Here is a 26,425-nt window from a genome sequence, read left to right as displayed (position 1 = left end):
TATTATTATCTCTTGATACGATCAATTTAGAAGATTAATGTCAGGTGATTGCATGAACTTTGGCTTGTAACTTCTAGATAGGATGTAATATAATGACTGCTCATAGAATGGTAAGTAAATAAAGCTTAAAAACCTTGTATTATCGACTCTTATCCCAGGAAAACATACACAAAGCTGTGAGCACCCTCCATTTCTAAGAACACTAACATGTCTGCAAAATGTGGGTGCCTGTAGTAAATCCCTTTAATAGAAATAAAATCATATACATCCCATTGCAGCTTTGACTTGATTCGCAATACATTGTAGAACAGGAAGATGCATTCCTATTTCTTGTGCTTTTTGGTTTTCTTTGGAGACTCCTTGGCATCGCCGTTCGCTCTCTTCTTCTTCTTTGAGCTTGCAGATTCCTTCTGTTTTTTGGGTACTTTGGGAGGCACGATCTTTGGCGGTTTTCGTTCTTCCTCGGAAGCTGTTGCGTCAGAGTCTCCCGCTTCATTTTCTTCCTCTGAAGATGGGGCAGGTTCTGGCTTGGTTTCCGGGCTGGTGCTAAGATCATGCTCGTCTCCAGGTTCTTTTAGCTTGATCTGCACATTGTCTTCATATTCTTCAGACAGTTCTTCAGGTTCTTCTGCGGTTTCTTTGGGTTTGGGGCCTCGTTTTCGTCGCTTTTTGGGTTCGACGGTCAAAGGATCGAATGGGTTCTCTGCGCGATACTTCTTATATTCCTCCAGTTTTTCCAAGTAGTTCTCCCTAAGCTGGCGTGCTTTTTCTTGGTAGGTCTTTTAAAAATCATATCACGTCAGTGGACTTGCATGCTTAAATCGCGCTTGCCTCAACCTGCCTCCTTTTGATCTTCGGGGAGATCTCTCCACCTTTCCGCAAACTCGGCTGCAAGCGATCCTACACCCTTGTTGCCACCCTTCTCCTGGCGTTTCAACTGTGGAATGATATCCTTGACAAACAAATTGTATGCAGTCAGTGATTTTTTGGGTTTCAACGGATCTCTGATTTTCTTTATGCGTTTAAACTCTTCCGCCGTCAAAGGGATCACATCAGGCTCTTGTTTGATAGGAATGTCTTCTGTCTGGCCTGTAGCTTGTATTATAAGACCAGCAAGTTTGTGAAGATCATCTCCAAGTTGACGGTAAGCGCGCGCAATCTGTCACAAGCGACATTAGTCTTTGGGATCGCACTATTTCTTTTTCAAGCGTTTGTCTTGTACCTCAATTTGTAGGCCTTCGTTCATTCTAATGGTCCTTATTTAGTTGACAACAAGATAGTTTAAGTGTATAGTAGTAGCATACCTTGATAAAGTCGGAAGACGCGTCAAGCCGATTACGGAGTCTCGAGCGGGCAAGACATTGTAGACTTCTGGACCCCGAAATTCTAAATCAGAGTGCCACTGAAGTATTCATTGTATACTCCAAAGAAAATACCTCCCACTCTTTGTCCATGGCTTGTAATTCATCTATTGCTCGTGAATGGCAGATACGATTCTATGCTGTTCAATCATTGTCTCGAGATTGCATGAATAGTGGATTATACAGTGCGGACAAAAGGACAGCCCATCAGCGAATGGTTGCACGAGGTACAAATGATATCCTTATTACTGCAAAGCATTTTTCTTCCTTTTTCACCATCTTCCTTCATTTCTTTGCTCCCCTCTACCCTTCACCTTCTTTCCCCACAAGGCCGTCCTGCAGCGGGAGGTCCCTTTTCCATTCGTTTTGTTCACATACCGGTTCTCTCCACCTTCCACCTTGAATTCATAGACTTTTCTCGATCAATTTTGCTGTTTGCATAGAAATGAGCATTTTCAATTTTCTGCCAAAGAAAAAACTAAATAGGCGGCAGGCTGCACAAACCAGCGAGGCACACAGTAGTATGTAAACGCACGTTCCTTCCTGTTCTCTAGCTCCTTCCTCTTATAATTATCTCGTAGAGGCCACTACGACTGCCGCCAAGGCTGAAACGACAACTGGAGCTGCAGCGCTTCCATCGTTTCAAAATGATCACTCTCAGACCCTCACTGCATTCCCGGAACAAACATCTACCCCGGCATCGTCGTCTTCAGCAAGCAGTGCAAAACCTTCCTCATCATCGGTTTCAAGTACAAGCGCCGTTAGTAGCAGCACCAGCAGCAACGGTTTCTCTTCCATAGCTTCGACGTCTGCGACTTCAGCAACTAACAGTCCGTCTGCGTCTGCGGCAGCCAGCACCGACGGCAACAACGGAGGTCTATCGGGCAGCGCTATTGGAGCCATCGTAGCAATTGTCATTATCGTCGCCGGCGGTCTCATTGCTTTCTTGTTAATAAGACGTAGACAAAAGAAGAATGCAGCTGAAAGCCGTTTGGCCCGCTTCTCGATGGGACCTACGTACAATGCAACCACCGATACGAATGGTTTCACTGCACCTATGACCAACTACCAAGGAGCGTACAATAATTACAACGCATCGTCGAATCCCGTCCCCGCCCCAGCTCCACCGTTCTCTTTCATGGAACAACAACAGCAACAACAGCAAAAACTGCAACCAGCGCCTCCACCGGTTCCTCCACCGACCTTGGGAGTTAACACTGTGGCTGCTGGCACAGCCCCAATTGTACCTGAACCATTGTCAGCAACGGTTGTAGCAACCCCGACAACTGATCCATCCCAAGATCTCTGGCAGCAGCAGCCTATCGGCACCTACACCATCGTTGCTGCATACACACCCACGCTGAACGACGAAATTGATGTGCAACCGGGTGATCAAGTTCAGATTTTTGTTGAATACGACGATGGCTGGTGTCTTGGTGCTAACATCACCCGTGGCAACGTTCGTGGCGTATTCCCCAAACACTGCATTGTGCCTCCTACTCCAGAAATGAGCCAGCAACCGATGCCCAGCAACAACCCTACTGCTATGATTTCCAACGCTGCTCCCGCTCCTGCTGCTGCTCCTGCCGCATCCAATAATCTGGCAGTTGCAGATCAAAACAAGCGTGTTAGTTCTTTGTACGGTCCTCCCCCGCAGTTACAATAATGTAGATGAGATTTGTATTCGTTCTTGCTTTTTCTTTCCTTTTTGATTTCTTTATATCCCTCACAATAAAGAAAAATGGGGAGAGAATTATAATTTTAAGCACCACCTTGACACCGACTAGCTTGTTTTTGGCAACAAAGTAAATGAATCAAATAGGAGAGACACTAACGGACGTGCAAAAGGGGCAAAGATCCCGCCACCCTGCTGCTGTGAATAATAAAAAGAAGGGCCCTTGCATCTGTGCTTCCTAGCATTTCTTTTTCCTCCTTCTTTCTTATTTATCCTCTTGTCCAAGTATCCCCAGTCCTTTCTTTACAGAGCTCTCTCTCCCCCTCTCTCTCTTCCTCTCTTTTGCAGGCATATCGTTCGAAAAAGCACTTTCCATTGCCCCAATGACATTCATAATCAAACTTTGCGTTCTTGCATGGTTTATGCTTTCTTACGTTGCCTTGGCTCTTCCCATCCATCTGAAGCTTTTTAGCGGTGATGGTACTTTCTACACAGTCGGTCTCGGTTCCTGCGGTATAAGCAACACCGACAAGGACTTGGTTGCAGCTCTCAACGCACCCCAGATGGGAAGCAGCTCGAACCCAAACAGCAACAAGAACTGTGGTCGCAAAGCCCAGGTCGAGGGTCCCAAAGGCAAAGTTACTGTCAAGATCGTAAGTCGTCTTTTCCATCTCATTTTTTCTTGCTGTTGTTTCTGTAAAGTAGAAACAGCCAAAAATGGATGCCTAATTTCCAACATAAATAACTTGTCTAGGTCGATACATGCCCACCTTGCCAGAAAGGAGATCTTGATCTAAGCCCTGCAGCGTTTGGCAAGATTGCTGACTACGCTCAAGGTCGTGTCCCCATCAAGTGGAAGTTCATCTCCTAAATAACTGTGTTTATAACGACTATACTATATTTATTATCCTCTTCTCTTCCGTGTTTCTACTAGCCCCAGTTTATGGTGGCTATCTCTCTTTTTGTTTCTCTCTGTCCCTCCCTTGTTGTTGTACCATTAGCTGCTAGATTATAAAAGGCTGGTACTTTGCTTCATACAACTAACATTTCGAAATATTTTGGGGAGCAGGTTAATATCTCGCTGCATATTGAAAGGTGCTGATGCACTTCCTTTCCTGTACTTAGCACGGATCGGCATGTTACCTTGTTTCGATCAGGTGCACCAAGCCTAACTTTTTTTTACCGATTTTTGTGAATTTAGACTCAGTGGCGCGACACTTTTGTTGCCAAAGACTCGGTGTTGCGACGGTTTTTGTAGCTAAAAGGACATTGAATTCGTTGCCGCCCAGACGACGACGACGACAGAAAATGAAGCAGATCTACTCTTTTGCAGAACAGAAGCGCCAAAAAATTCCCATATATATCACGATATGCGTATCATTTCCTCCTGTCCACAATTCGAGGCAATAACGCATACTCACGAACACTGCCAGCAAACTTTATTTCTCGCGTCTTCTGATTCAACGAGACACGGAGAGAATCATGAAGATAAAGTTAGCAAAGCCAAAGGGTTTCTTATGCCCTAAAGAGCAGCAACTATGGAATGGCCATTTATCTCCTTATCGACTTTGATAGAGATAGCGACAATGAAAAGGTGGTAGATGATCATAACAATAAAACAAAAGCAATTGCACGCAATATGGGCATTTTTAATTTGTAGAAATGATTTAAAGTACAATCAAATGCTATACGCAGGCGGTTGGTCATCAGACGACTGCGAAGAATATGCTGGTAACGTAGCATTATTGTTTCCACTGCTGCCACTGCCGCTGGAAGGAGTTGCTTCATTGTCGCCAGTCATTCGCGCTGCAATTATCCGGAAATTTGATTCTACGTTGTTTTCAGAATACTCTGGCAATAATCCTCCAGTTTCTTCAGAAGCGTCGACTTCCAATACATCGTCCACCGTGACTCGACTGCTAGCCTCCGCAGCTACAGCTACCATCGCGGCATTAGATCCTACCCGAAGCATAGCCATCTCCGTGTCCAATGTCATGTTTTGCAGTCCGCCGTTCTCTCGCAAAACTGACTCGAGCATGACTATCTGCTGATCTATCCATTCGATAGTCTTTTGTTCGTACTGATACTTGGCAACAGCCAATTGTATTTGGAGCTGGCTGTAGCGTGGATTGATCTGAGTCCTTAATAACGATTCGATTTGTAATCTATATCCTCTATATGTCTCAAGAACACCAGCCGCCGTGAAATCTAACAATAATATTTTGAGTTGGTTGGACATCATCCCTTGATCCAAGCTAAGGTCCATATACCTTTGATGACAGGCGGTTTGAGCAAAATGGTCGAATCACTCTCTATGTTTGATGCAGCCTCCACATGCTCAGAAGCTTTCCTCGCTAATATTTGTGATTCTATTGATCGCAATCAGTATATTTTGCAAACGCGCTCAAGCCGATCAATATTTAGTATACCTTCAATAGTTTTATCAGATACGTCAAATAGATTGGCACATGATTGTGATTTGGATAGGCTGCCAGCTATGCTGTGGCTCGCCATCGCCTGTCTATCGAACACCATCTTGGTTCCGGGAAGGACCATCATCGCTTTCTCCATTAGATCTCGGGCTGTATATAGCTCTTTTTGAATAGTCGTATATGCGCTCACATTGGCTTCAAGCTGAATTAAAAGGATATACAAGTTAATACCTTTCATCGATTTTGCGATGCCCTTTTTATTACACACCTTGGGTATATCGTTTGCAAGGTCATACACCTCGCGCTTTAATTGTTGTTCGGTGGAAAATGAAGGATTGTCGTATATCGCCGGTACTACCTGGATGTCAAAAACCGGCAAGTTAGTTGATCACTAACAATTTTTCCTTTTTTATTTTCTGTATTTTACCTCATCGTACAGTTGATGGAGCTCATCACAAAGATCATCAAGTTGTCTCTTGTTCATCAAAAGATCGTCCAACTTGAATAGAAAACATAGAGATATCTTAGTATGTTTGACCGATGACAGACAGGGTCTCTTGTCTTTTCTTACCATCTTTTGAGAATCGCTTAATTGCTCTTTGTATATATCCAGTCTCGCTTGACATCGTTGCAAATCCTCCGTATATTCTGCATATAGTTGCTGTTGGTGGTCTACCTGTTCGCTTGTAGCGTCACCGAGCCGCTCTCTTATAAAAATATCATTATTCTTAGAGACGGTGATATCAATCTGTGTACCTATTTGCTGTTTACATACAGAGATCTTTCCAGCCGGGTTTTAGTATTAACCTCCTTTTCATATTTTTGCCGCAGTGCTTCGTGATATTTAGAATGTGATGGCAACGATTCCCGGACCCACTGTAGCTTTGTAATCTGCCTCAAGAGCCATAGGAAACGATCTTGGTAAGACGGAGACTGTGAGTAACTGCTGCCTGCATGGGTTGGAGAAAGAACAGCAGTTGGCCCTTGATCGCTGCTTGAGGCCATTGATCAATGGAAATGTCTTATGCAGTAATGACGAGTGAGAGGAGGAGAGGAGCAGGAAAACGCAGTGCGAAAAGTTCAAGTTTTCAGCAGGTTTCCCCAAATTTGCTGCTGCATGAATTTCCAAAAGGTTTTATAGCCGGCGGGGGCAATCTGTTTCAATAATAATCACCCGAACCATGCTCTTCCTCCTCCCGCTTGCATTATACAGTCTCTTTGTTACCTTGATAGCAGCGCTTCCGCAGTCCTTTGCCCCGGCGTTGACTCAAATAGCATCACCAACTGGAACTATAGACAAGGTCGTCAATAATGCAAAGTTCGCATACAATGCATACAAGATACTCGAGGATCAAGCAAACAAGGCCGAAAAACAAATATCAAAGGTCTCAGCACTGCAAGGTTCCTTGGGTACAGCAGCTGGAAATGCTTGATGAAAAATAACTAGAATCGCAGGATCTATTATCGAACGTCTTTCCTTTCCCGTAACAATAATTGAATTTTGCGTTCGAGATAAAAGCAAAGTTTCAAATTATATCAGAGCCCATAACATGCGCTGAAAATACATGGAATACCTAATAACTGAATATGACTATTTTTTCTGTCTAACATGGATGTCATTTAACTTGGGCATAGCGTGATTATCATGTCTTACATCGAGATCAGTAACTACCCATTACATAAATTATCCAGTTCTTGAGGGATGGGCCGAATGTCTCATTTTGTACGTAATATCTTTGGCATACTTTCAGATAAAAATCGATATATAATCAAAATTTCAATTTTTTTGCATGAAAGCTGTTCTAAGGACTACTATGGAAGAAGTACAATTAAAAATGACATGATTATTTACAGATGCTCACAGGTCCTCGTTGCGCGGGCTGCTTGGTGCAGTGTCTGACATCCATGTGGATGACTCCTCTTCATCACTCGCAGAGTGTATGTGATGTTTTTCTTCTTCTTCTGAAGTAACGCTGATATTGAGGTCAGAGAATCGACGGATATTGGCTGCCAGCGGCAAGCGATATTTAGATCTTTGATTTTCCAACTAAACAAAGCGTTAATCGCCCGTTCCACTGAATTTTTCCTCATCTTACTGACCTTGTTCACTTGTGCCCGCAGTTGATTCTTCATATCTTCGAAATTGTATAGGCACTCATGGATAAAGCTTGCCAGATCTATTGGAGATACTTGTCAAGTCTACGTTTTTTCCTTCTAATTCATTTTCTTACCAGTAGGTTGCGCTCCCAAACTACTTGTGTCCGTCGCATCCAGGCCGCTGTCTGCGACGCCCCGCCAACCATCCCCTAGATCCATCGCTTCCTCCACGTCAGAATCCAATGGTTCACCATTCGAGTCTCGACGTGCTAGCACTCTTATCTCTCCATCGATACTCGATATGCGTTCCAGAGCTTCCTTGACATCGTCGTTGATCATATCAATAAACCCAGTCACTGGACCGGCAGAAACCCGAACGTCGTAGTAACAAAACACTTGGTCTTCAAAGTCGACGTAAAATAAACATGGCACATTGACTCCAGGTGACACTGCGTACAGTCCTAAAGAAGGCAATAGAGCAGCCCCACACGTTATGAATGCTGCAGGCAGAGAGATGGGATAGTATCATGCAATATTTACCAGCAGTGAACGCACATACACGTCCCTCAAAAGCGAATTGTACTAGCTGAAACTTGATCTGAGAATGGTCTATGCGCTGGCTCCAGTCTATTAAATAAGTCACGCCGTTCCATGCGCACGCTACAAAGAGTTCTGCTGTCGGCGGTCCCTCCTGATCAGCTTCGTCTGTATCAGCCCAGGATACATTTTCCTCGTCTTTGGAGTCGAATGAGCTGGCAATGCTGTCTGCTCTTGAAATTCGCTCCGTGATATCGTCCTCCGTGAGCTCCGTGCCAGCTTCTAAAAGACTTTTTGCCAAGGGGTCTGTTACATCCAACAGTCCAGTTTGTCTCAAGTGATCTCTAGTAGGCGTCGGTGTTGATTCTGCGTTTTCGTCTACAGATATATCTTGTTGCAATGGTGAATGTTGAGTTCTACTCTGTCCGCTTGCATTTGTAGTCACTCTGGATAACCTCGATGAAGAGCTAAAAGATGGAGAACCGGCTCCAGAGGGATTGCCATTATTTGAGGAGTTCGACTCAGCCGGAGCAACAGGAAACCGTAGCTTGGGTGACTCGTTTGGACTTCGTGGGATTGCCTGCGATTGTGGTAAAGGTGAGGCAGCGCGCGATTGTGCATAAAATGCGCTGGAAATATCAAGCGTTGCCAAGCTGAATAGTTTGTGGGTCACAAAAAGATCTCGCTGGAAAGATTGCCGAGTCCGTAGGTTGTATATTGTAAACTTCCCATCCATACTTAGCATGCCAACGTGTGGGCCGTCATCCTCGTCGTCGATGTCAAGCGTGGAATCCATCAATGCAGGAAGCTTTTTACCAATAACAATCTCTGTCGCAACCGCCCTGCTTTCCTCTTCTCCGATAATGTCGTCTCCATCAATTTCCGGCCAGTTTTGCACTACATAATTTGCTCTGGATATCTCGTTGCCCTGGGTATCATGAATCTTGCCTTCGTCGCTAATTATCACGTTTTCAGCATCCATCTCGCCGGATATCGGGGAGCTTTTGTTGCTGCTTCCACGCTGCAAAAACGTTCGTATCGATTGAGTTGCCTTCTTTAAATTGAACAAAGGTCCGTCGCTAGCTTTCGGCGTGGCTGACAGCTCGCCATCATCGTCTGCTTCTGATTTTGATGGAGGAGTCGGTTCTCCACTTGAAGCTGCCTGTGGTTCATGTACCGTCGGTCGTTTTGCAATTTTTCCGTATTGCGTCTGCGGCGAGTTTTGTACTGTAAAATCGCTGTTGTAACGACGACCATCCGAGTCAATAATAGTAAAGGTATTCCCTGGCTGAGCTACAAGGAGAATAGGTTCATTCGGCTTCTCTGGGTGCTTTGCAATTGAAAGCGAAGTGATCTGGCCATCAAACACCCACACTGCCTTGTCAACTAATTGCACGTTATCATCTGGTATAAAGCCGCCTTTTGGATCCATTTGTTCCTTCTTTGATGACGGTGAAGGCTCTTTGATCCAGCCCATACTTTTCCGCAATCCGAAGGATTTATCCTTTGTCTCCACTGCAGAGCTTCGTTTTCCTAGTAGTTTGCCACTTGGTGTAAGCAATGGCGAGTTCGATTGCTGGCTAGATATAATTGCTGGTGATGACGTGGATGATGAATGCATAGATGGCACGGCTTCAAAATACGAATCAGTTCGTGATAGTTGGAATGCATGCAGTATACGATCAGTCCGCGCCAAGATAATTTCATTCAGACCATCGCCGTCTATTTAAGATATTAGATGAGATTACCGTTTCCTTCATCTTTGGGTACTTGCCGAAATCAGCAATCAGTAACTTGTTCACATTTACAGGTACTTTGAGTGTTGAGTTTGGTTTGTATAGATTCTGGATAGTGTGTCGTGAATCAGACGTGTTTTTGTTATGGAAACCATCGTCAGCAGTTGGATGCTGGGGTGTCGACATGGTACGACGAAAAGCACGCAAGCTGGAAGCATCTGAAGCGCGTCTTCCATGTTTCAAGTAGTCCTCAGGAGACATTGCATTTTCTGCCGTGGGTTGTCGCGGAAGATCGAATATGTGAGCGTGACCTTCTGCATTAATTGCAACTATGGAGTTCTAAGGCGAGCAGTCAATTGAAAGTATCTAACCCCATTTTGCTGGCGCTAACTCACTCTTCCCCAGTTGCGCACATCTCCAACCGCTATGCATGTAATCTAAATATCAAAAATGATAATGATTATGTCGTTAAAGAGCATGTGTCAAAGCATTTATCAGTTATTTAGCTTACTGTGCCTAGACCACGGCAAACATATGCTGGCAGACCTTTTGGACATTCTCCTTTAAAGATTGCCAGCTCTCCGTTCAAGTTGCCTATAACAAACTCATTGTCCTAGGAGGACACATTCCATTAATACAAAAAGTAGTCCTTTGGAAACTTGACTAATCTTACGCCGTCATTGTCGACATCGCCAAGGACCAGAGCATGCGGGTTCATATTACCCGAAAAGGTCCATTTGAAACGATTGACGAGAGAGATCGTCCGCATGTCTCATATATGGAAAACGCAGCGTTACTGATATGAAATTTCGAGCTGCCCAGCTATGGATAGCGGTGGAGAACGAAATGACTGCTGCATGATTGCCCATTGCACTGGATCAAACAATCTTAAAGCAACATTTACATTATCGAAAGTGGGGGATCCACCATGAAAGTACTGCTCGATGTGGATTACAATCCATCTGATAGGGTAGATATAGGTTCTAAAATTACAAGTCGTTATTTATTGTTTGTCGTGAAAGCGCAGACTGATACTATTGACGCAATGACGTTCATCGGTGGGTGTCTTGAAACCTTCCCCTTGGAAGACATGACCTAGATGGCCTCCACAGTTGGTGCAGGTAATTTCAGTGCGCTTCATGCCAAAACTGTTGTCTTCGTGCCGACTCACAGCACCTGTTTGCTTATGGTCAGTAAAGAGAATACTGAAAAAGACTTTTAATTCCTTCTAGTTACCAGGGATCGCATCAAAAACTGTTGACATAAGCTGGTTAGAATATACAGGTATTAGCAAGAATTTGTCATCAATGACTTACATGCGGGCCATCCACAACCGCTATCGAACTTTGTATCAGATACATACAAGGGAGCATCGCATCCAGCACAGTGATATACACCTAACGTTGCGGTTCAGAAAGACAACGCCTGAAAATGTATTCTTCTCTGTTACCTTTCTCATAGTGCTTGTTGTATTCGCCTGTGCCGGGAGGCTCAGTACCTACATTGCTTTCACTTTAGGATTTATGCGAGTACAAGATCCCGTTCCACTTTCCATACCCTTCTGCCGCAATATTCGAAACTGCTCCGGAGTAAGGATAGCTCGCCACTCTGATTCAGATTTGGTATTTGCCATGACAACCGTTTGCGTGAATGATCGAGAAACCAAGAGACGACGTGTTGCAGCTGCTCTTGATAAAGTTCGTAAAGCAAGCATGAAGAAACTCCGTTTTGCTTCGAGTAAACATCTAAAAATGCACAACTGACGGGATCCAGGATGACTGGAAAGAGACAACATACTAAGAAGGAAAGAATGCAATAATGCGGCGAGCATATGCAGGTTACGCATGATATCCCAAATCAATTTGACATTGACAGATGAGAAATAATATTTTGTTATCATCTATGATACATTGAACGGGAGTGCAATGTTCATCCGCCAAAACGGAAAATAATATAAACAACGAGAAGATCTCTACTTTCTTGCAAAAGTAATCTTCATAAGATGTTCCGGATCGAATTGATGGCCTCCCAGTTCTGTCTTCGCCACAGCGGACTGCATCTCGTTTTCGTATTCGACGAAAGCGATTGTCTTTTTGGTGGGAATCATACGTACTTCCTTGAAACCAGGGAATCGTTGGAACAGTTCAATAATTTGCTGCTGTGTAATAGTCTCAGGTAGGTTCTGCAAGAACAAGATGTTGTTTGGTGGTAGATATTCGTCTGGAATTTGTTGCGCGGTGCCCATGGCAGCTATTTAATCGCATAGTCAGTTCTATTTCTGTAGTCCTGATAGCTTAAAATACGTTGCATTACCGTTGCCTGCGTTGAATGTAGGTTTGTGAGCTCCTGGCAAAGGCATATGCTTGCGTGCCTCTATATACAAATATAGCGTAAGCATCAATGCGCGTTGAGTTCAAGTTGTGCTTCTCCTCTATACCTTTTCTCTTTAGACGTTCTTCGAGATGAGTGTCATAGTCACCGTCCCTCTGTGCATGAACATCAGACTTTGTTCTCGCGTATTGCACAACCTGTCAAGCATGTTAATTGGTGTAATACAACCATGGATATAATCCAAACATTACCATGGGCTTTCCGTAAAGCACGAAATGCTGAAGTTCTTTGATAGATTTCGTCGCGCTTTCTTCTTCAGCAAACGCAACAAATGCTTGTCCACGCATTCTAATATTGCCGTACGCGACGACATCCAGCACTTCACCGTATTGACTGAACATGTTTCTCAAAGTCTTTTTAAGCACTGTAACTCTGATTAGTACTGCCGTTTGCAATCTCGAATACATTACGCGATGTATACCATCAAGCTTAACCTTTTCGTTCAAATTACTGACATAGACGGTGCGTGATGGTACCGTGTTGAGTGGTTGCTTCGATGTTGGAATTCCACCCACAAGCGGTGGCGGTTGAACTGGTGCACCCACAACTCCAGGTGGAGGCGGAAAAGGCATACCTGGTCGTGGAGGCATTCCGGGAGGCACTGGCGGCATAGCACCTGGAGGAGGTGGCATCGCGCCTGGCGGAGGCATCGCACCTGGAGGTGGCATTGCACCTGGAGGTGGCATTGCACCCGGAGGAGGAGGACGCATAGCTGGCGATCCACTTGCTGGCAGCATAGAGGCAGGCGGTGGTGGCATACCAGGTGATCCAGCTGGTGGCATACCGGGAGGCGGCACAGCTGCACCGGGAGGCGGTGGTGCCGCTGGGAAGCCGTGTGGTGGTTGTGACATTTTTAAGATGGCAGCAGAGAAAGAAAAAGGTCTTCGTCTGCTTGACACACAACACTCGAAAGGTGAAAATGGCTCTCCGACACAGATCGATTTACAGTATAGGGAATATCACACATTGGCAGGGAATGAAGTTTGCACAAGTGCAGACGACGATAATACATCTTGTCCTTTTCTAAGTATTTGTCCAAAAACAACTGTCCATTCGTAAATCGTGACATTTTATGTTTTAACAGAAATAGAGATCAGATGTCACGGCCCGTAGCTCTGCTGTGAGACCTAATTTTACCGTCAGACAGCAGCCTCCACTATTTCTTGGGCCACTGCCCAATTTTCCCACGACGTTGCTTTCTTCCTGATTGCATAATGTCACCAGTATTGCTGGAGAGCTTCGTTCCTGTCGCTAAGGACTCGCACTTCCCGATCCAAAACTTACCCTACGGCGTGTTTTCGACGTCTCAGGATGTAAGTTTCATTGATCTATGTTTCGATAACGCGTTCCTAATAGCTTGACATTGTAGGAGAAACCAAGAGTCGGCGTCGCTATAGGGGATCAAGTGCTGGATCTGGCAGAGGTAGCTAAAGTTGGCCTTTTATCAGTGCCTGGACTTGATGATCCTGTTAGAGTCTTTTCAGAGGTAGCATCCTTGAATATGTCATATCCGTTTTCCTGATATTTCTAACACAAAAGTTGCAGCCTAGCTTGAATGAGTTCATGAAGCTCGGAAAACCGGTGTGGCAGGCCACCCGATCAGCCCTTCAAAACCTGTTGTCCAAAGAAAATCCTGTTTTGAGAGACAATGCAGAAGTACGCAATCGTGTACTGATACCTCAGGCTCAAGTGAAGATGCATGTTCCCGCTCAGATAGGGTGAGTCTACATAGCAATGACAGGCATATGGTTCAAATACTTATTCTACTGTAATTCAGAGATTACACCGATTTCTATTGCTCTCGGGAACACGCTACCAACGTGGGTATCATGTTCCGTGGCAAAGACAATGCGTTGCAACCTAACTGGTAAGACATCAGTTTTACAATTGATGGTTTTGTAAAGTGACTCGTGCGCTATCAGGCTTCACATTCCCGTTGGATATCATGGCCGTGCATCATCCATTGTCGTATCTGGCACCGATATCCGCCGTCCTGCCGGTCAGCGAGTTATTCCCGCAAAGGATAAACCTGCTGCGCCCATATTTGCTCCTTCAGCCAAGCTAGACTTCGAGCTGGAAGTGGCAAGTTGTATATTTTGGTTGCAAGCTTTGCGTAAATTTTCTTACGCTTGTTATCTAGGGATGGTTTGTTGGAAAAGGCAACAAGCTCGGCGAACGTATTGATATAAAGGATGCCAAGGATCACATCTTTGGCATGGTCCTCGTCAATGACTGGAGCGGTAATTACAACAGTGTTGTCTATATCGGATGAGTGAATGACTAACGTACAAATTGAACAGCGAGAGATATTCAAGCTTGGGAATATGTTCCACTTGGTAAGAATTTTTACAGAGTTCTTCAGAAGAAGAAAGCAAGTCTAACGATTAACTTTCAAAGGACCTTTTCTTGGTAAAAGCTTCGGTACTACTATTTCTCCTTGGATAGTTACTCTCGATGCTCTTGAAGAGTTCCGAGTTGATGGACCGAGTCAGTCATCACCCGTTCCTCTCCCTTATCTCCAAGAAGAGGCAAAATCAGCTTATGACATTCAATTGGAAGTGCAAATTAAACGCAAGTTGAAAGAGAGGAAAGAATGGAGACGATGTAATGAATGTATTTATCTGATATCATCTTATTAGCATCCGAATCTTCAAAGTTCAAGACCGTGACAGTATCGAACTTAAAGTACATGTACTGGTCGATCACTCAACAGCTTGCCCACCACACTGTGAACGGATGCAACATGCGAGTAGGCGATATGGGCGCCACGGGCACCATATCAGGACCGGTATGGATGGAAAGGAAAAGGTCCATCCCGGGACCATTGTCTCACAGTGTTTGTTAGGAACCCAATTCGTTTGGATCGTTGTTAGAACTTACCTGGAACGGTGAAAATAAGGTGTCGCTTGACGATGGTATCGAACGAACATTCTTGCTAGATGGAGATGAAGTCAACATGACTGGCTATGCCGAAAGTCCTCTGGGCTATCGTATTGGATTTGGTGATTGTCGTGGTAAAGTTCTTCCTTGTATCTATGCGTGAGTAAACGCATGTTAGCTTGTTTATACGCGAGTGATGTAGCAAATAAAAGCAGTCGTTGACTTTAGAATACGAAGTGTATGCTTATTGTGTCGAGCGAATCTTGACGAGAGAAATAAGACATCAATTATAATGAGCATTTTACGTTGCTCACATGACGCTTCTGATATGGGTTATGGTACGCCCAAAGCGCGTACGAGACAAGCGGCTGTACACAGACAATGGAATCATGCGGCTCAAGAAACACCGAGCCAGTCGGATAAAATGCAACGTCGAACGTGTCGTTGTTATTATTTTTTTCCATTTTCTTTAGCTTTTTCTAATCTTACCACACGAAGCTTCAAAAGCAATGTCAAGCAGGGATCCCTACGTAGAGGATGAGAACAACAACGACTCCTCCTCCTCCCCTTTTCATCAATCTGGCGATGAAGCACCTGAAGGCATGCGTTACGCTGCGGATACTCGGCAACAGCCCGTCTCGTCAAGTAACGGTGATGCCTTTGCGACTTCGGCCGAAGCTGCCATTGAGTGCGGCTGCACCCACAGAACACGCGGATACTTGCCAATCGAAAACTATGGTATCATTGGAAATATGCGCACTGTAGCTCTCTGTGGTACGGATGGATCCATCGACTTTCTCTGCTACCCACGCTTCGACAGTCCAAGCATCTTCTGCCGTCTTTTGGATAAAGACAAAGGAGGTCACTTTTCCATCACACCAGACGCACATGCAAGTAACAAGCAGCAATATATGCCCAGTAGCAATATCCTGGTCACGAGATTCCTATCAGAGGATGGTGTTGCTGAGGTTGTTGATTATATGCACGTGCCCGCACAGAATCAACGACTGTCTACCAAGCCGCTCCTCCCATGGGTCATCCGTATAGTCAAGGTCATTCGCGGTCAAGTGAACTTCCGTATGGAATGTTATCCAGCCTTCAACTATGCGCTTGACGAACATACAACGGCATCGGTACCCTATACCAACAAAGGCAGGTCCGACTTCTACCCCGAAGATGACATATCGCATTACGCAGCGCAGGAAAGTATTGTTTTCAAATCTAAAGACCTAACAATGGACTTGAGACACATTGTGAAATGCGGGGACTTCGAATGTCCAAAGATTGATGTTCACATTGATCATAAATATGCTGAAAAAGGACTCAAAGGTCCAGGCGCGTACTCTGAATTCACAATGAAGGAGAGCCAGGAAGCTACATTTATCCTCCGCGAGGTTCCAGAGCCACCACCGGCTGGAAAACCCTTTGTACTTGATCCACCCCTCAGCATCAGCCTGATGGATGCGCTGTTCCGTCAAACTGTAAAGTACTGGCAAGAATGGCTTGCTCAAAGCTGTTATCGTGGACGCTGGCGAGAGAACGTGCAGCGAAGTGCGCTGACATTGAAGCTGCTTACGTATGAACCGGTAAATAACGAGTTACCTTTTACGAAGCAGTTTATGTCATAGAATGGAAAACATCTCAATGCGGAATGTTTAGACTGGCGCCGTAGTTGCCGCTCCGACATTTGGAGTCCCTGAAAGTAAGTTCATCCGCCCGAATATCGATTGCAAACGTCTGACTAAATGCTCGAATTTCTCAGCGATCGGTGGTTCTCGAAACTGGGACTACCGATTCATCTGGATACGCGACTCGGCCTTTACCATCTACGCGTTCCTGCGCTTGGGACTCACTCACGAGGCGGCCAACTACATGAAGTTCATCGAAGAACGCTGCAATGATTTGGTAATCGATTATTATGGATATCACGCAGTCTTCTTCTTTGTTTCTCACATCATCTCTAAAAGAATCCGGATGGTTCACTGAATATCATGTACAGTATCCATGGTGAGAAGCGACTTGAAGAATATGAGTTGAATCATTTGGATGGATACCGATCTTCACGGCCTGTGCGCATTGGCAACGGTGCATATGATCATTTGCAACTGGATATATATGGTGAACTTCTGGATGGTATCTATCTATACAACAAGTATGGCGCGCCTGTCTCTTACAGAATGTGGTGCTCTGTTCGAAAACTTGTCAATTATGTCTGCGACAACTACAAACAGCCTGACATGTCCATCTGGGAAGTACGCGGAAAGAAACAAAACTTTACATACTCGCGTATAATGTGCTGGGTAGCGATTGATCGAGGCAAGTTGCTCGAATGCTTGCTTCAGATAAAAAGATGACACTCACTCTTGTATTTTAGGACTTCGCTTAGCAGATAAAAGGCAATTCCCGCTCCGTGAACGGTCTCGCTGGTTGCAAGTGCGAGACGATATTTACGAGGAAATCCAAGAGAAATGCTGGAATCCAAAGCTTAGTATGTACACTCAAAGCATAGAATCCTCTGAAGCGGTTGATGCATCGTGCTTGATTATGCCGCTTGTATTTTTCAGCTCGCCTGTCGACGATCGACTTTTGTCCACGATAGAACGTATTTTACTCCCACCAGAGAAGGGCGGCCTATTGGCGAACAATTTAGTCTTCCGTTACAACTTTCTGACAACGGATGACGGCGTGGGCGGCTTGGAAGGAGCATTTACGATGTGCACTTTCTGGCTGGTTGAAGCTATGACAAGAGCTGGAAAGTATGACCGCAAATACTTGAACAAGGCAGTTGTCATGTTTGAAGAAATGCTATCGTATGCCAACCATCTCGGCTTGTTTTCGGAAGAAATTGCACGTTCTGGAGAGTTGTTGGGCAACGTGCCTCAAGCCTTTAGTCACCTGGCGTTCATCAGTGGTAAGTGGAAAGGGATACACAGAGGAAATCGTTGTGAGAAAGGAAACGATGAAGAAAAATACTTAATGTCGTGTTTCTCTAGCTGCTTTCAACCTTGACCGAGTGTTGGGCTCGAAGGGAGCATAGAGGGGGAAAAATTAATATACACTTTTCCCAAAAGTAATGTCGCATTTTGTGAAATTTTATAATACATTTATACACCAAAATGACAAATCGCAGCGACATTAATTTTTGGAAAAGGTGTATATGTATTCGTTTGAACTCCGGCGGCTTCTCATTCTTGCTTTTTGCCATGTGTATAAGAATACGACGGATATTGAGAGCAGCCATAACATCACGATTCCAAACCGTACTGCAAGTTTTGCACTTTAGTACAAGCGTGGATCTTCGAATTTGTCTTGTCCTGCAGGTTTTGAAGACTTCTAGTATGGCACTTGAGACAGATTTATGACGACAGATATTCATCGGTTTTAAGTATAAACGTCGGTGCCTGTGATTATCTTTTAGCTCCATCACTTATAATTGGCTTGATCCACCGTTACCTTTCGTTGCCGTGCATATTGTTTCAAAGCATGAAACACAGATTTGGTTGGTGCGGTGATCTTGCCTTTCATTGATCCGCTGAAGGATCCGTCACCGACAACGACAACAGGTTTCTCCTTTTCAGTTACAGTGTCACATGGATTCTCCGCGTGCCATCCTTGGTTTTGGCGTGTGATATCGAGAGAATTTGAAGTTACTTTACGGTCTGGACGATATTTGTCGCTTCCACCTAGTAACCGCTTAGCGATCTCCGCAAGACCTTTCTGCTTATTTACATATGACTTGAATTTGAGTTTATTGTATCTGTCATGCAAGATGATTAAAATCTAGCCCAATGGACGAAATGAATGGATTCAAGTCATTAACCTGAATTCGCGATGATAAAATTCACATATGTTGTAATGGTGCTTCATTCGATACTCGATGCTTTCGACTAAATTTTGTAAAGAGGCTGTTTTCGCGGAAGGAATGGTATCCAACAGTTTCTTCGTATCAGGAGATTGCTGCATGTACTTGTTTCTCTTATCCTGGTACGATTATATCCGCAAAGATGGTAACGCTCGTTCGCCGAGGTCTGTCGAATCCTGTGCGGTTCATCCACAACACCATCAACAGAGGTAATAATATCTGTGACGCCTGGATCGACCGACCATACGATGGTGTCTGGATTGTCGATGCTTTTTCCGATGCTGTCAGGAACTTGCGGTTGATATTCCTTCTTAGGCTTCTTGAAAACAAAGATCAAGTCATAACCATCCGTGATGATTTGATTCCTGCATTTGAAGGAATAAGAATCCCCGAAAATATTGTTTGTAACTCACATATTAAACTTACCAACGTTTTGCAGCCAATCTTTGCCATGTCGAATATACGAAAGTACCCTTGCTTAGCAGTTTCTTGAGTCACTTGACCATCCTTCTTGATTCTCAAACCACTGTCCAAAAGCAGCTTTGAAAACGCCTGCAAGTCCATAGACACATGCCGAGCTTGAAAGTTGTACAGCGGGAGTAAAGTGAAACGTCTTGCTCCTCTTGGATTTGTATATTTCAGTGGACGAAACGTCCCATTCTTGAGTTCGGTAGAAGTTTCTTCAATGAATGTCTTGATATCTTTCATGACCGGTTCCGGCAACGGTGCAGTGAATGATTTTGGCAGAACCAACGATTTGTGCAGGTTAATTGCGTTATGAATGTGTACTTTCAGGGACGAGAACAGCGACTTTGATAAGTTTGTACGATTGCTTAGAATCTGTAGGAAATAGAGATGGTTAATAAACATCTCGTAAACCTCCAGATAGGCGTCTTACGAACCTCCTGAAGGTTTCTGTGTATGAAAGCCTTGCTTGCTTTATTTTCAGGCTGATCATCCCTGGTGAAAACCTTCTGTTCCATGCGCTGCAGCACTTAATGTAGCCAAGGTAAGTACAAATGTGGTCTTGCGGAAAGTGCGCTCTCCGATAAATCCTCGACACCGATCTCCTTTTGGAAGTCTTTCGCCACTGCTTCAACCTTGTTCAGTTGGACCTTGGTTAATTCAATTGAGTCAGAAGTCGGCGTAGTATTGGCTGATGTATACCCTTCATAGACACGCTCCGCGATTTGCGTCGCTGTGCTGTACTCAACCCGCTGATGTAATATTGGCCCTTCTCATCGGATAGTCTTATAAGGAGATACTGTACAGTCTTTTTCTGGAAGTTCGCTGGGACGTGATTCCTTGTATTCTCTTCATACTGTTTTGCCGCCTGCGATATCAAAGTCATGAATCCTTGCGATCTGAAGTATTCCTTATCGAAGGATGGGATTTGATCCTGGAATTTCTCGAAATCCTTCTTGACATCATCGGGCACTTTAGTTCCCTGACCAGTGACGACTGAAAAAATGGTTGTAAACCAGTTCGTGGTCGATAAATGGGAGCGGCTTTTGTTCATTTAAGAGAGACAGGAAATAGTAATTTGCAAATAAAGCGCCGGCATAGTAACATCTGTAGAATGTAAAACGGCCTTCTGGAGCACGCGCACGAAGTCTGGATACTTGCATGCATTTGCAATGATGTCTTGATAACGCTGGTACGCTTGAATTCGGCTGTATATTTCCTCTTAGGCTTGTAATTTGTGCATGCCTTGTTACTGCTGCGGGAATGGCCGGGTTGCTTGCAACTTGAACAAATCGATAGATCGTTGTCCGAATTGTAATTGGCTTTTCGATTCTCTTCTTTGGCTTCGTATTTTTCTTTCCGGCGCTTGTCAGCCTTTTCGAACTCGATTTCATTCTTATTTTTTCTTTTCTCTCGTCTACGCTTTGGTTAATACCAGTATTTGGAAGCTTCGTGCGAATAGACTTGCCTTTACTTTGGACGGTCTATTTCTTTGGAGTGGTTGCTAAAGAATAGATTGAAACGTGAGCTCCTGTGGGTTGGTATTTGCTATATGTTGAATATGTTACTTTTGGAGGAGGATGGCGCAGCCTGAAAATCGTCGTCATTGTCTGCGTCAGCTATGGGTCGACGTACATTCAAATGAGTGATTTCGGAAAAGAACCTTAGGACCTCCCGTAGTACTACCTGTATCTTTGGCTGTCATCATCCTTTTCCTCGTGCTAGGCTGTAACTTGAGGATGTTATAGTAGGTATTGTCTATAAGTATATAACCTGACTTAAAGTAACTATTCTCACTTCACCATCTTTATCCTTCGCTTTTCTTTTTCGTATGATAATTGGTTTCTGGAAATCGTCGTCGCTGTCCGCATCCGAAAGTTGTTCTGTATATAGCATGCCATCAGCCAGAGAGGTAAACACAACGCAAGGCGACATGAACTTACCCGTGACTTTCTTTTTGCCCTTGTTACAGCCCATTTTATTTTTCCATACGAATGAAACAGGAGTGAAAGAGAGGATGGCGTGGCATCTTAACATGCCCGCCTTTTTATCTCCTCCGAAATTATTCGTTACGTAGCCCTCCAAACGTAATCAACTCATGGAGAATTATAGAGGCATAATTGTCCTACTGTCCTACGAATATATGGTGACCATATGAATGCAAACCCATTATATTATGCTGATGTTCACGCAAAGAAATAAGATAGGAGCAACATAGTTCAGCGGACCAAAATCATTCTCATCAGGACCTTCATAAATTAATATAATAATTTTGGAATACAATTTGTAACTGGTCTGCCCTTCAGTAAAATCTTGCTTCATTCTTTACCGATCTTCTTTCTTTCTTCCCCTTCCTCCCCTTGCATCAAATCACATAACCAAAAATATGAAGACAATAAGATTGGCACTCACAGCTGGCCGCTTCGATGATCAATATACTTTTGATTTACAAGGCTATGTATGTGAAATAATAGCTACAAGTTTAGACATATAAAGTCCAACAAGCTAACTTGGAGAGGAATTCTCAACAGCTGTCAGTACACGATTTTTGCTCTACAGTCCATCTCTTCAACGAAGCTGTTCGACAACACCCTCCACCTGGCCACAAGGCGATATGGGTATCAACTCTTGCAGCAACCTGGATATTAGCAGGAGCAGTGGCGTATGCTACGTGGTTCTACTCGAGTGAATACAGCATGATATCGTGGATCATTTTACCCGTCATCCTATTCTTGACTACTGGTCTCTGGGTTTGGCAGTACAGGCGCAAGAGACGAATCGCAAGTATTTTCTATGCATGCCGAGAAATGTCACGAATTTTTCTTGACTGACCATCATTGTTCTCTCCTCTTAGTTCCAACATTTTCTCGTGGAACTCTGCAGTCGTATCAATGCTACAGAGAACATTCGAGGTATCAATTACAGATTTCAGGACGAACGTCGTTCGGCAGGAAGCCGACGAGAAAGCCGATATGTAAGTTTACAAAGGGTGCCTCTTTGTTTGGCGAATGATCATCCTTCTTGTCTGTTAAACCGACAAATTCAACACAGGCACTTATACTTGAATTCGACGACCGTTACCGTGCTCTCATGAGGTCTCAAGACGATACAGTCATTCAAGTTCCATGCCCTGACGTGCTACAACAACCTGAGAATGCGCATCTACTACGTCGTATCGATGAAAAGAATGTACCATACGAATGGCAGTGAAACGATAAAAGAGCCTTCTTTTTACACCAAAATGAACTTCCTCCGCTGCATTGTTCCCATTGTTTGCAAGTTATTAAATAGTTTTTGACATTTGGTGGCTACTTAAAGCCACTGTAAAAATACAAAAATGATTTAAACGCATGAATCGCAAGAATGACATCGTCAGCCATATCCAAAAATGTCGTAACGATGCATTGGAAGCATGGGAGGGTGGGGAGGTCACGTCTTCCGAAAATTGCGGTATGTAAAAAGTTATAGTTCCAAGTGAGGGGTTTGAACCCTCGCCCTCTTTCGAGGATCAGATCTTAAGTCTGACTCCTTAGACCACTCGGACAACTTGGATTTATCCCAAAATTTGGGAAGTCAACTTACTATATAAAGTAAACTCCAAATTTTTTTTCGTTCCCAATTTTCTCGCTTTTTTACTATGTTTATATATGTATAACGTTGTTACATAAAATAAATCCCTCTAATGCATCTTCCAATGCAAAAACGACACTTCTATGGTAATAAAATGTCCGTTGTTTGACGTTTACGATCAGTTTTTCTGTATTCTGCATGATAAGAATTTAGTACTCAGCAGCAGAGTGGTTTCTCGCAAGTGTGTCTGCTGTATTCAACACTTTCATTTCAAAGCAGAATGACAGATCTCTCTTCCTTTTTTTTTTTTTTCAAGGGTGGATAATATAGATAATGTAGCTTGCTTACTGATATTATGATCTTGACAGGTCCATTTACGCATGACACAATGGTTCCCACACTGATGATGAGGAAACTACGGATTTGGCTGTCTGATATGTTGATAGAGGGAGGTAAAGTTAGAGATAAAGACTCTCTTTAAATTTAGGGTGAAAAGTGAATGAAGACTGTTTACCATGGTTTCTTGAATTATTTTCCCCTTCTTGATATTACAGTCTTACGTTCTTACGTCAGAGAGAAAAGTGTCGCAACATACAGATATGGCGGTCAGAAGTTGCTGTGGATACGATGGTCCACAATGGCTCACAGCGTGAGAAGCATATTACTCATCCACACGGTTTTCTCATGTACTGGATAAAGCCATTGCCTTCTTGTCAAATTAACAGTGAGTTGATGAATATAGTACAATGATGTCGAGTGGTTTCTAGAGCTATGCTGGTACAGCTACTGGCTCCTCCTTTAGTACAACCTCGCTTGCGGAAGAAGCTTGCTGGTTCACGGTTGATAGGTATGCATTCCATCCCAATGCTACGAGATTGGTTACCATCAATCGATAGTTAAGAGGTGTGTAGTAAAAGTTTATGAATTGCACTGCTGGCCATAGCTGCAGCAACGGGATCAGTATCCGTATCTTAGTCCGCAAAAGATGTGTATATATCTTACCTTGTAGTTTGCAAAAAGAGCGGAAGTATAGCCGTTCTGTAGCTTTTCTTTGATCTCATTGACCGGTTTTCCTTCAAAGAGGCCTTGGACCGTAAAGAAGACTAGAATAAAGCAAGACTTTTGTGAGGAGATTCTATGGATGCTGCAAGCGAGATTGCCAAATTTTTTTCAAACCTCCTATAAAGATAGGTGCAGAAAGCAATTGATCTGCTGCTACCTTTTTCACGAGGCCTAAATCAAGGTGCAAGTAAGCTCAAGCTGTCTTCTCCCCGGTAGAAATCTTGAATAATACCTGCAAGTGGCGTTGTTGCCTTGATATTTTTTTCCAGGAAGCGATACCAGATACTCAGCGCAGGTCCGGCGAAGGTTCCTCCAAAGGCAGCCATTCGAAAAGTTCGAGAGATCTCATGTTGCTCAAGTCCTCGTCTCTCGACACCTTGTTGAGCAAGGACATCACCTTTACGAAATTTTAGTACTAAGGAGACTGCTCATTCGAAAAATAACACAATAACCGAGCGTACCTGCACCGAATAAGAAGACTAAGAGACAATCGCTGAGGATCAGTTTGCAGGACTGGACTTGATCCGAAATGACGTTGTTACCTGTTGTCAAACTTTGCACGAGAATCGGCCGTCTTGCTAGCACGCGTTGATAAGCTCCCCACATGCTATTATTCTTTTTCGAGAGAGCAACAGAGACAGACCGGTATATATAGAGGTCGGAAGAGGAGTTCCGTGGCAATACGGATTTACCAGCTTGATTCAGATCAGCAATTCTCAGGTCGAATCGAACTATCCTAACGCAGAAGATAATAGCCGTAACAGCTATAACCAAGGAGAATCTTTACTCAATCGAACCGGGAAGATATTAAACGATGCTTTAGCTATATTGATACCTGGCTCGCCTGTCCATGCTTTTTGTTATCAAACTGTAGGGTCTTTTTTTAATGAGTTTTATGAGTAATATATACAGGATGTAAAATGGGGTAAAGGAACAGGGACCGGGGAAATCCTTACGGGAACTCAATGGAATCATGCAAAAGAAAGATAAAAAAAGGTTAAAGGTCGGGGGAAATGTGATTAAAAGTCGGCATCAAGAGTGAACTCTTTCTCGGCAGGAGACTTGTTCATGACACCAGCACGCTGGTAATCAGAGACACGCTTTTCGAAGAAGTTGGTCTTGCCCTGGAGAGAAATCATGTCCATAAAGTCGAAGGGGTTGGTAGACTTGTAGTACTTGTCGCAACCAAGAGCGACAAGAAGACGATCGGCGACAAATTCAATGTATTGGCACATGAGCTTGGCGTTCATACCGATCAAAGAAACAGGAAGGGCGTCAGTCAAGAATTCTTGCTCAATGGTGACAGCTTCAGTGATGATTTCAGTAATACGTTCGGCAGAAGGTTGATGACGAAGATGGGAGAAGAGCAAGCAAGCAAAGTCGGTGTGTAAGCCTTCATCGCGGCAGATAAGTTCATTGCTAAAGGTCAAGCCAGGCATGAGACCGCGTTTCTTGAGCCAGAAAATGGAAGCAAAAGATCCAGAGAAGAAAATGCCTTCGACGGCAGCAAACGCTACAAGACGTTCAGCAAAAGCACCGTTGGAAGTGATCCACTTGAATGCCCAATCGGCCTTCTTCTTGATGCATGGAACTAATAAAACGCCGCATTTAGACAATCGATGTTACACGACAACACGCGCGCGCGCTTCTCGCGAATTTTTTTTTAGCTGATACTTACTGGTTTCGATGGCATCGAAAAGCAACTCTTTTTCATTAGGGTCCTTAATATAGGTGTCAATGAGGAGACTGTAGGTCTCGGAGTGAATATTTTCAATCATGATTTGGAAACCATAGAAACATTTGGCTTCAGCGATTTGGACTTCATTGCAGAAACGCTCGACCAAGTTCTCGTTGACGATACCGTCAGAGCTTGCAAAGAAAGCGAGGACACGTGAAATAAAGAAGCGCTCGTCCTTGGTCATCTTGTTCTCCCAATCGTTCTGGTCCTTGGAGAGATCAATCTCTTCCGCAGTCCAGAAGGAAGCCTCAGCCTTCTTGTAGAATTGCCAGATCTATAGAAACAGACGTATGAGCAACGCAGTGGTGTAAGTGCTAGTCTGTAGAAGAGACAACGAACCTCATGGTACTTGATCGGGAACAAGCAGAAGCGTCTAGGGTTCTCCTTGAGAATCTCCTCTTCCTGATCGACAGGGTTCTTGGTGATCTTGTAGTTGTTGTCCTTGAGCGACATGGTGTTCAAGTCGTTGGCCAAGTCAGAAGCAATCATTATTTTCCTTGTGCAAGCAGTGGAAAGAAACGAGGTAAAGAAAGAAGATTGGGCAGGTTTAGAGGGGTCTTTTTATATCTTTCGCAGTGTGACCGTCTGGGTCTGGCATGCATTCTTTTTTTTCGCGACG

The 26,425-nt window shown here is 44.0% G+C and overlaps 14 protein-coding genes and 1 non-coding gene across 15 annotated transcripts; 6 read left to right on the top strand and 9 right to left on the bottom strand.

The window, feature by feature from the left end:
* Positions 1 to 323: 323 nt before the first annotated feature.
* VTP01DRAFT_9393 (uncharacterized protein) lies at positions 324 to 1,246 on the bottom strand (the record flags this gene model as incomplete). The annotated part of the gene is made up of 3 exons (XM_069388620.1): positions 324 to 779; positions 842 to 1,159; positions 1,223 to 1,246. The coding sequence occupies 3 exons, from the start codon at positions 1,244 to 1,246 to the stop codon at positions 324 to 326; spliced, it is 798 nt and encodes a 265-aa protein (XP_069240899.1).
* A 560-nt stretch (positions 1,247 to 1,806) lies between these two features.
* On the top strand, positions 1,807 to 3,027 carry VTP01DRAFT_9392 (uncharacterized protein; the record flags this gene model as incomplete). The annotated part of the gene is made up of 2 exons (XM_069388619.1): positions 1,807 to 1,882; positions 1,943 to 3,027. The coding sequence occupies 2 exons, from the start codon at positions 1,807 to 1,809 to the stop codon at positions 3,025 to 3,027; spliced, it is 1,161 nt and encodes a 386-aa protein (XP_069240898.1).
* A 392-nt stretch (positions 3,028 to 3,419) lies between these two features.
* VTP01DRAFT_9391 (uncharacterized protein) lies at positions 3,420 to 3,907 on the top strand (the record flags this gene model as incomplete). Its single annotated transcript, XM_069388618.1, has 2 exons — positions 3,420 to 3,689; positions 3,791 to 3,907. 2 exons carry the CDS (start codon positions 3,420 to 3,422, stop codon positions 3,905 to 3,907), a joined length of 387 nt encoding a protein of 128 aa, XP_069240897.1.
* Positions 3,908 to 4,714: 807 nt separating this feature from the next.
* VTP01DRAFT_9390 (uncharacterized protein) lies at positions 4,715 to 6,473 on the bottom strand (the record flags this gene model as incomplete). The annotated part of the gene is made up of 7 exons (XM_069388617.1): positions 4,715 to 5,244; positions 5,307 to 5,405; positions 5,466 to 5,670; positions 5,737 to 5,826; positions 5,896 to 5,967; positions 6,040 to 6,175; positions 6,244 to 6,473. 7 exons carry the CDS (start codon positions 6,471 to 6,473, stop codon positions 4,715 to 4,717), a joined length of 1,362 nt encoding a protein of 453 aa, XP_069240896.1.
* A 176-nt stretch (positions 6,474 to 6,649) lies between these two features.
* VTP01DRAFT_9389 (uncharacterized protein) lies at positions 6,650 to 6,901 on the top strand (the record flags this gene model as incomplete). The annotated part of the gene is made up of 1 exon (XM_069388615.1): positions 6,650 to 6,901. One exon carries the CDS (start codon positions 6,650 to 6,652, stop codon positions 6,899 to 6,901), a length of 252 nt encoding a protein of 83 aa, XP_069240895.1.
* A 425-nt stretch (positions 6,902 to 7,326) lies between these two features.
* On the bottom strand, positions 7,327 to 10,607 carry VTP01DRAFT_9388 (uncharacterized protein; the record flags this gene model as incomplete). Its single annotated transcript, XM_069388614.1, has 8 exons — positions 7,327 to 7,515; positions 7,569 to 7,645; positions 7,700 to 8,026; positions 8,106 to 9,824; positions 9,877 to 10,177; positions 10,234 to 10,275; positions 10,350 to 10,451; positions 10,512 to 10,607. 8 exons carry the CDS (start codon positions 10,605 to 10,607, stop codon positions 7,327 to 7,329), a joined length of 2,853 nt encoding a protein of 950 aa, XP_069240894.1.
* Positions 10,608 to 10,841: 234 nt separating this feature from the next.
* On the bottom strand, positions 10,842 to 11,552 carry VTP01DRAFT_9387 (uncharacterized protein; the record flags this gene model as incomplete). Its single annotated transcript, XM_069388613.1, has 5 exons — positions 10,842 to 11,014; positions 11,075 to 11,092; positions 11,155 to 11,235; positions 11,289 to 11,336; positions 11,396 to 11,552. 5 exons carry the CDS (start codon positions 11,550 to 11,552, stop codon positions 10,842 to 10,844), a joined length of 477 nt encoding a protein of 158 aa, XP_069240893.1.
* A 258-nt stretch (positions 11,553 to 11,810) lies between these two features.
* VTP01DRAFT_9386 (uncharacterized protein) lies at positions 11,811 to 13,080 on the bottom strand (the record flags this gene model as incomplete). The annotated part of the gene is made up of 5 exons (XM_069388612.1): positions 11,811 to 12,088; positions 12,152 to 12,211; positions 12,276 to 12,366; positions 12,421 to 12,593; positions 12,651 to 13,080. 5 exons carry the CDS (start codon positions 13,078 to 13,080, stop codon positions 11,811 to 11,813), a joined length of 1,032 nt encoding a protein of 343 aa, XP_069240892.1.
* A 363-nt stretch (positions 13,081 to 13,443) lies between these two features.
* VTP01DRAFT_9385 (uncharacterized protein) lies at positions 13,444 to 15,272 on the top strand (the record flags this gene model as incomplete). Its single annotated transcript, XM_069388611.1, has 10 exons — positions 13,444 to 13,542; positions 13,599 to 13,715; positions 13,775 to 13,947; positions 14,007 to 14,096; positions 14,152 to 14,311; positions 14,370 to 14,469; positions 14,530 to 14,565; positions 14,627 to 14,800; positions 14,869 to 15,017; positions 15,075 to 15,272. The coding sequence occupies 10 exons, from the start codon at positions 13,444 to 13,446 to the stop codon at positions 15,270 to 15,272; spliced, it is 1,296 nt and encodes a 431-aa protein (XP_069240891.1).
* A 346-nt stretch (positions 15,273 to 15,618) lies between these two features.
* VTP01DRAFT_9384 (uncharacterized protein) lies at positions 15,619 to 18,146 on the top strand (the record flags this gene model as incomplete). The annotated part of the gene is made up of 6 exons (XM_069388610.1): positions 15,619 to 16,695; positions 16,769 to 16,811; positions 16,872 to 17,014; positions 17,077 to 17,425; positions 17,484 to 18,020; positions 18,103 to 18,146. The coding sequence occupies 6 exons, from the start codon at positions 15,619 to 15,621 to the stop codon at positions 18,144 to 18,146; spliced, it is 2,193 nt and encodes a 730-aa protein (XP_069240890.1).
* Positions 18,147 to 18,465: 319 nt separating this feature from the next.
* Positions 18,466 to 21,413, bottom strand: VTP01DRAFT_9383 (uncharacterized protein; the record flags this gene model as incomplete). Its single annotated transcript, XM_069388609.1, has 12 exons — positions 18,466 to 18,510; positions 18,563 to 18,866; positions 18,930 to 18,996; positions 19,077 to 19,336; positions 19,402 to 19,811; positions 19,874 to 19,931; positions 19,989 to 20,086; positions 20,152 to 20,432; positions 21,005 to 21,055; positions 21,123 to 21,168; positions 21,234 to 21,319; positions 21,380 to 21,413. 12 exons carry the CDS (start codon positions 21,411 to 21,413, stop codon positions 18,466 to 18,468), a joined length of 1,740 nt encoding a protein of 579 aa, XP_069240889.1.
* Positions 21,414 to 21,822: 409 nt separating this feature from the next.
* VTP01DRAFT_9382 (uncharacterized protein) lies at positions 21,823 to 22,646 on the top strand (the record flags this gene model as incomplete). The annotated part of the gene is made up of 4 exons (XM_069388608.1): positions 21,823 to 21,894; positions 21,968 to 22,216; positions 22,291 to 22,410; positions 22,488 to 22,646. 4 exons carry the CDS (start codon positions 21,823 to 21,825, stop codon positions 22,644 to 22,646), a joined length of 600 nt encoding a protein of 199 aa, XP_069240888.1.
* A 258-nt stretch (positions 22,647 to 22,904) lies between these two features.
* On the bottom strand, positions 22,905 to 22,988 carry VTP01DRAFT_t44. Its single transcript has one exon. It is a non-coding gene; the product is annotated as a tRNA-Leu (tRNA).
* Positions 22,989 to 23,775: 787 nt separating this feature from the next.
* On the bottom strand, positions 23,776 to 24,674 carry VTP01DRAFT_9381 (uncharacterized protein; the record flags this gene model as incomplete). The annotated part of the gene is made up of 6 exons (XM_069388607.1): positions 23,776 to 23,949; positions 24,009 to 24,109; positions 24,183 to 24,239; positions 24,301 to 24,465; positions 24,530 to 24,547; positions 24,611 to 24,674. The coding sequence occupies 6 exons, from the start codon at positions 24,672 to 24,674 to the stop codon at positions 23,776 to 23,778; spliced, it is 579 nt and encodes a 192-aa protein (XP_069240887.1).
* Positions 24,675 to 25,087: 413 nt separating this feature from the next.
* VTP01DRAFT_9380 (uncharacterized protein) lies at positions 25,088 to 26,295 on the bottom strand (the record flags this gene model as incomplete). Its single annotated transcript, XM_069388606.1, has 3 exons — positions 25,088 to 25,659; positions 25,747 to 26,080; positions 26,146 to 26,295. The coding sequence occupies 3 exons, from the start codon at positions 26,293 to 26,295 to the stop codon at positions 25,088 to 25,090; spliced, it is 1,056 nt and encodes a 351-aa protein (XP_069240886.1).
* Positions 26,296 to 26,425: the final 130 nt, after the last annotated feature.

This window comes from Rhizomucor pusillus (genome assembly GCF_041956525.1).
Source record: "Rhizomucor pusillus strain CBS 183.67 unplaced genomic scaffold VTP01scaffold_6, whole genome shotgun sequence".
Classification (NCBI taxonomy): Eukaryota; Fungi; Mucoromycota; class Mucoromycetes; order Mucorales; family Lichtheimiaceae; genus Rhizomucor; species Rhizomucor pusillus.
The sequence above is the reverse complement of the archived record's forward strand: the minus strand, read 5'-3'. Positions and strand labels throughout refer to the sequence as shown.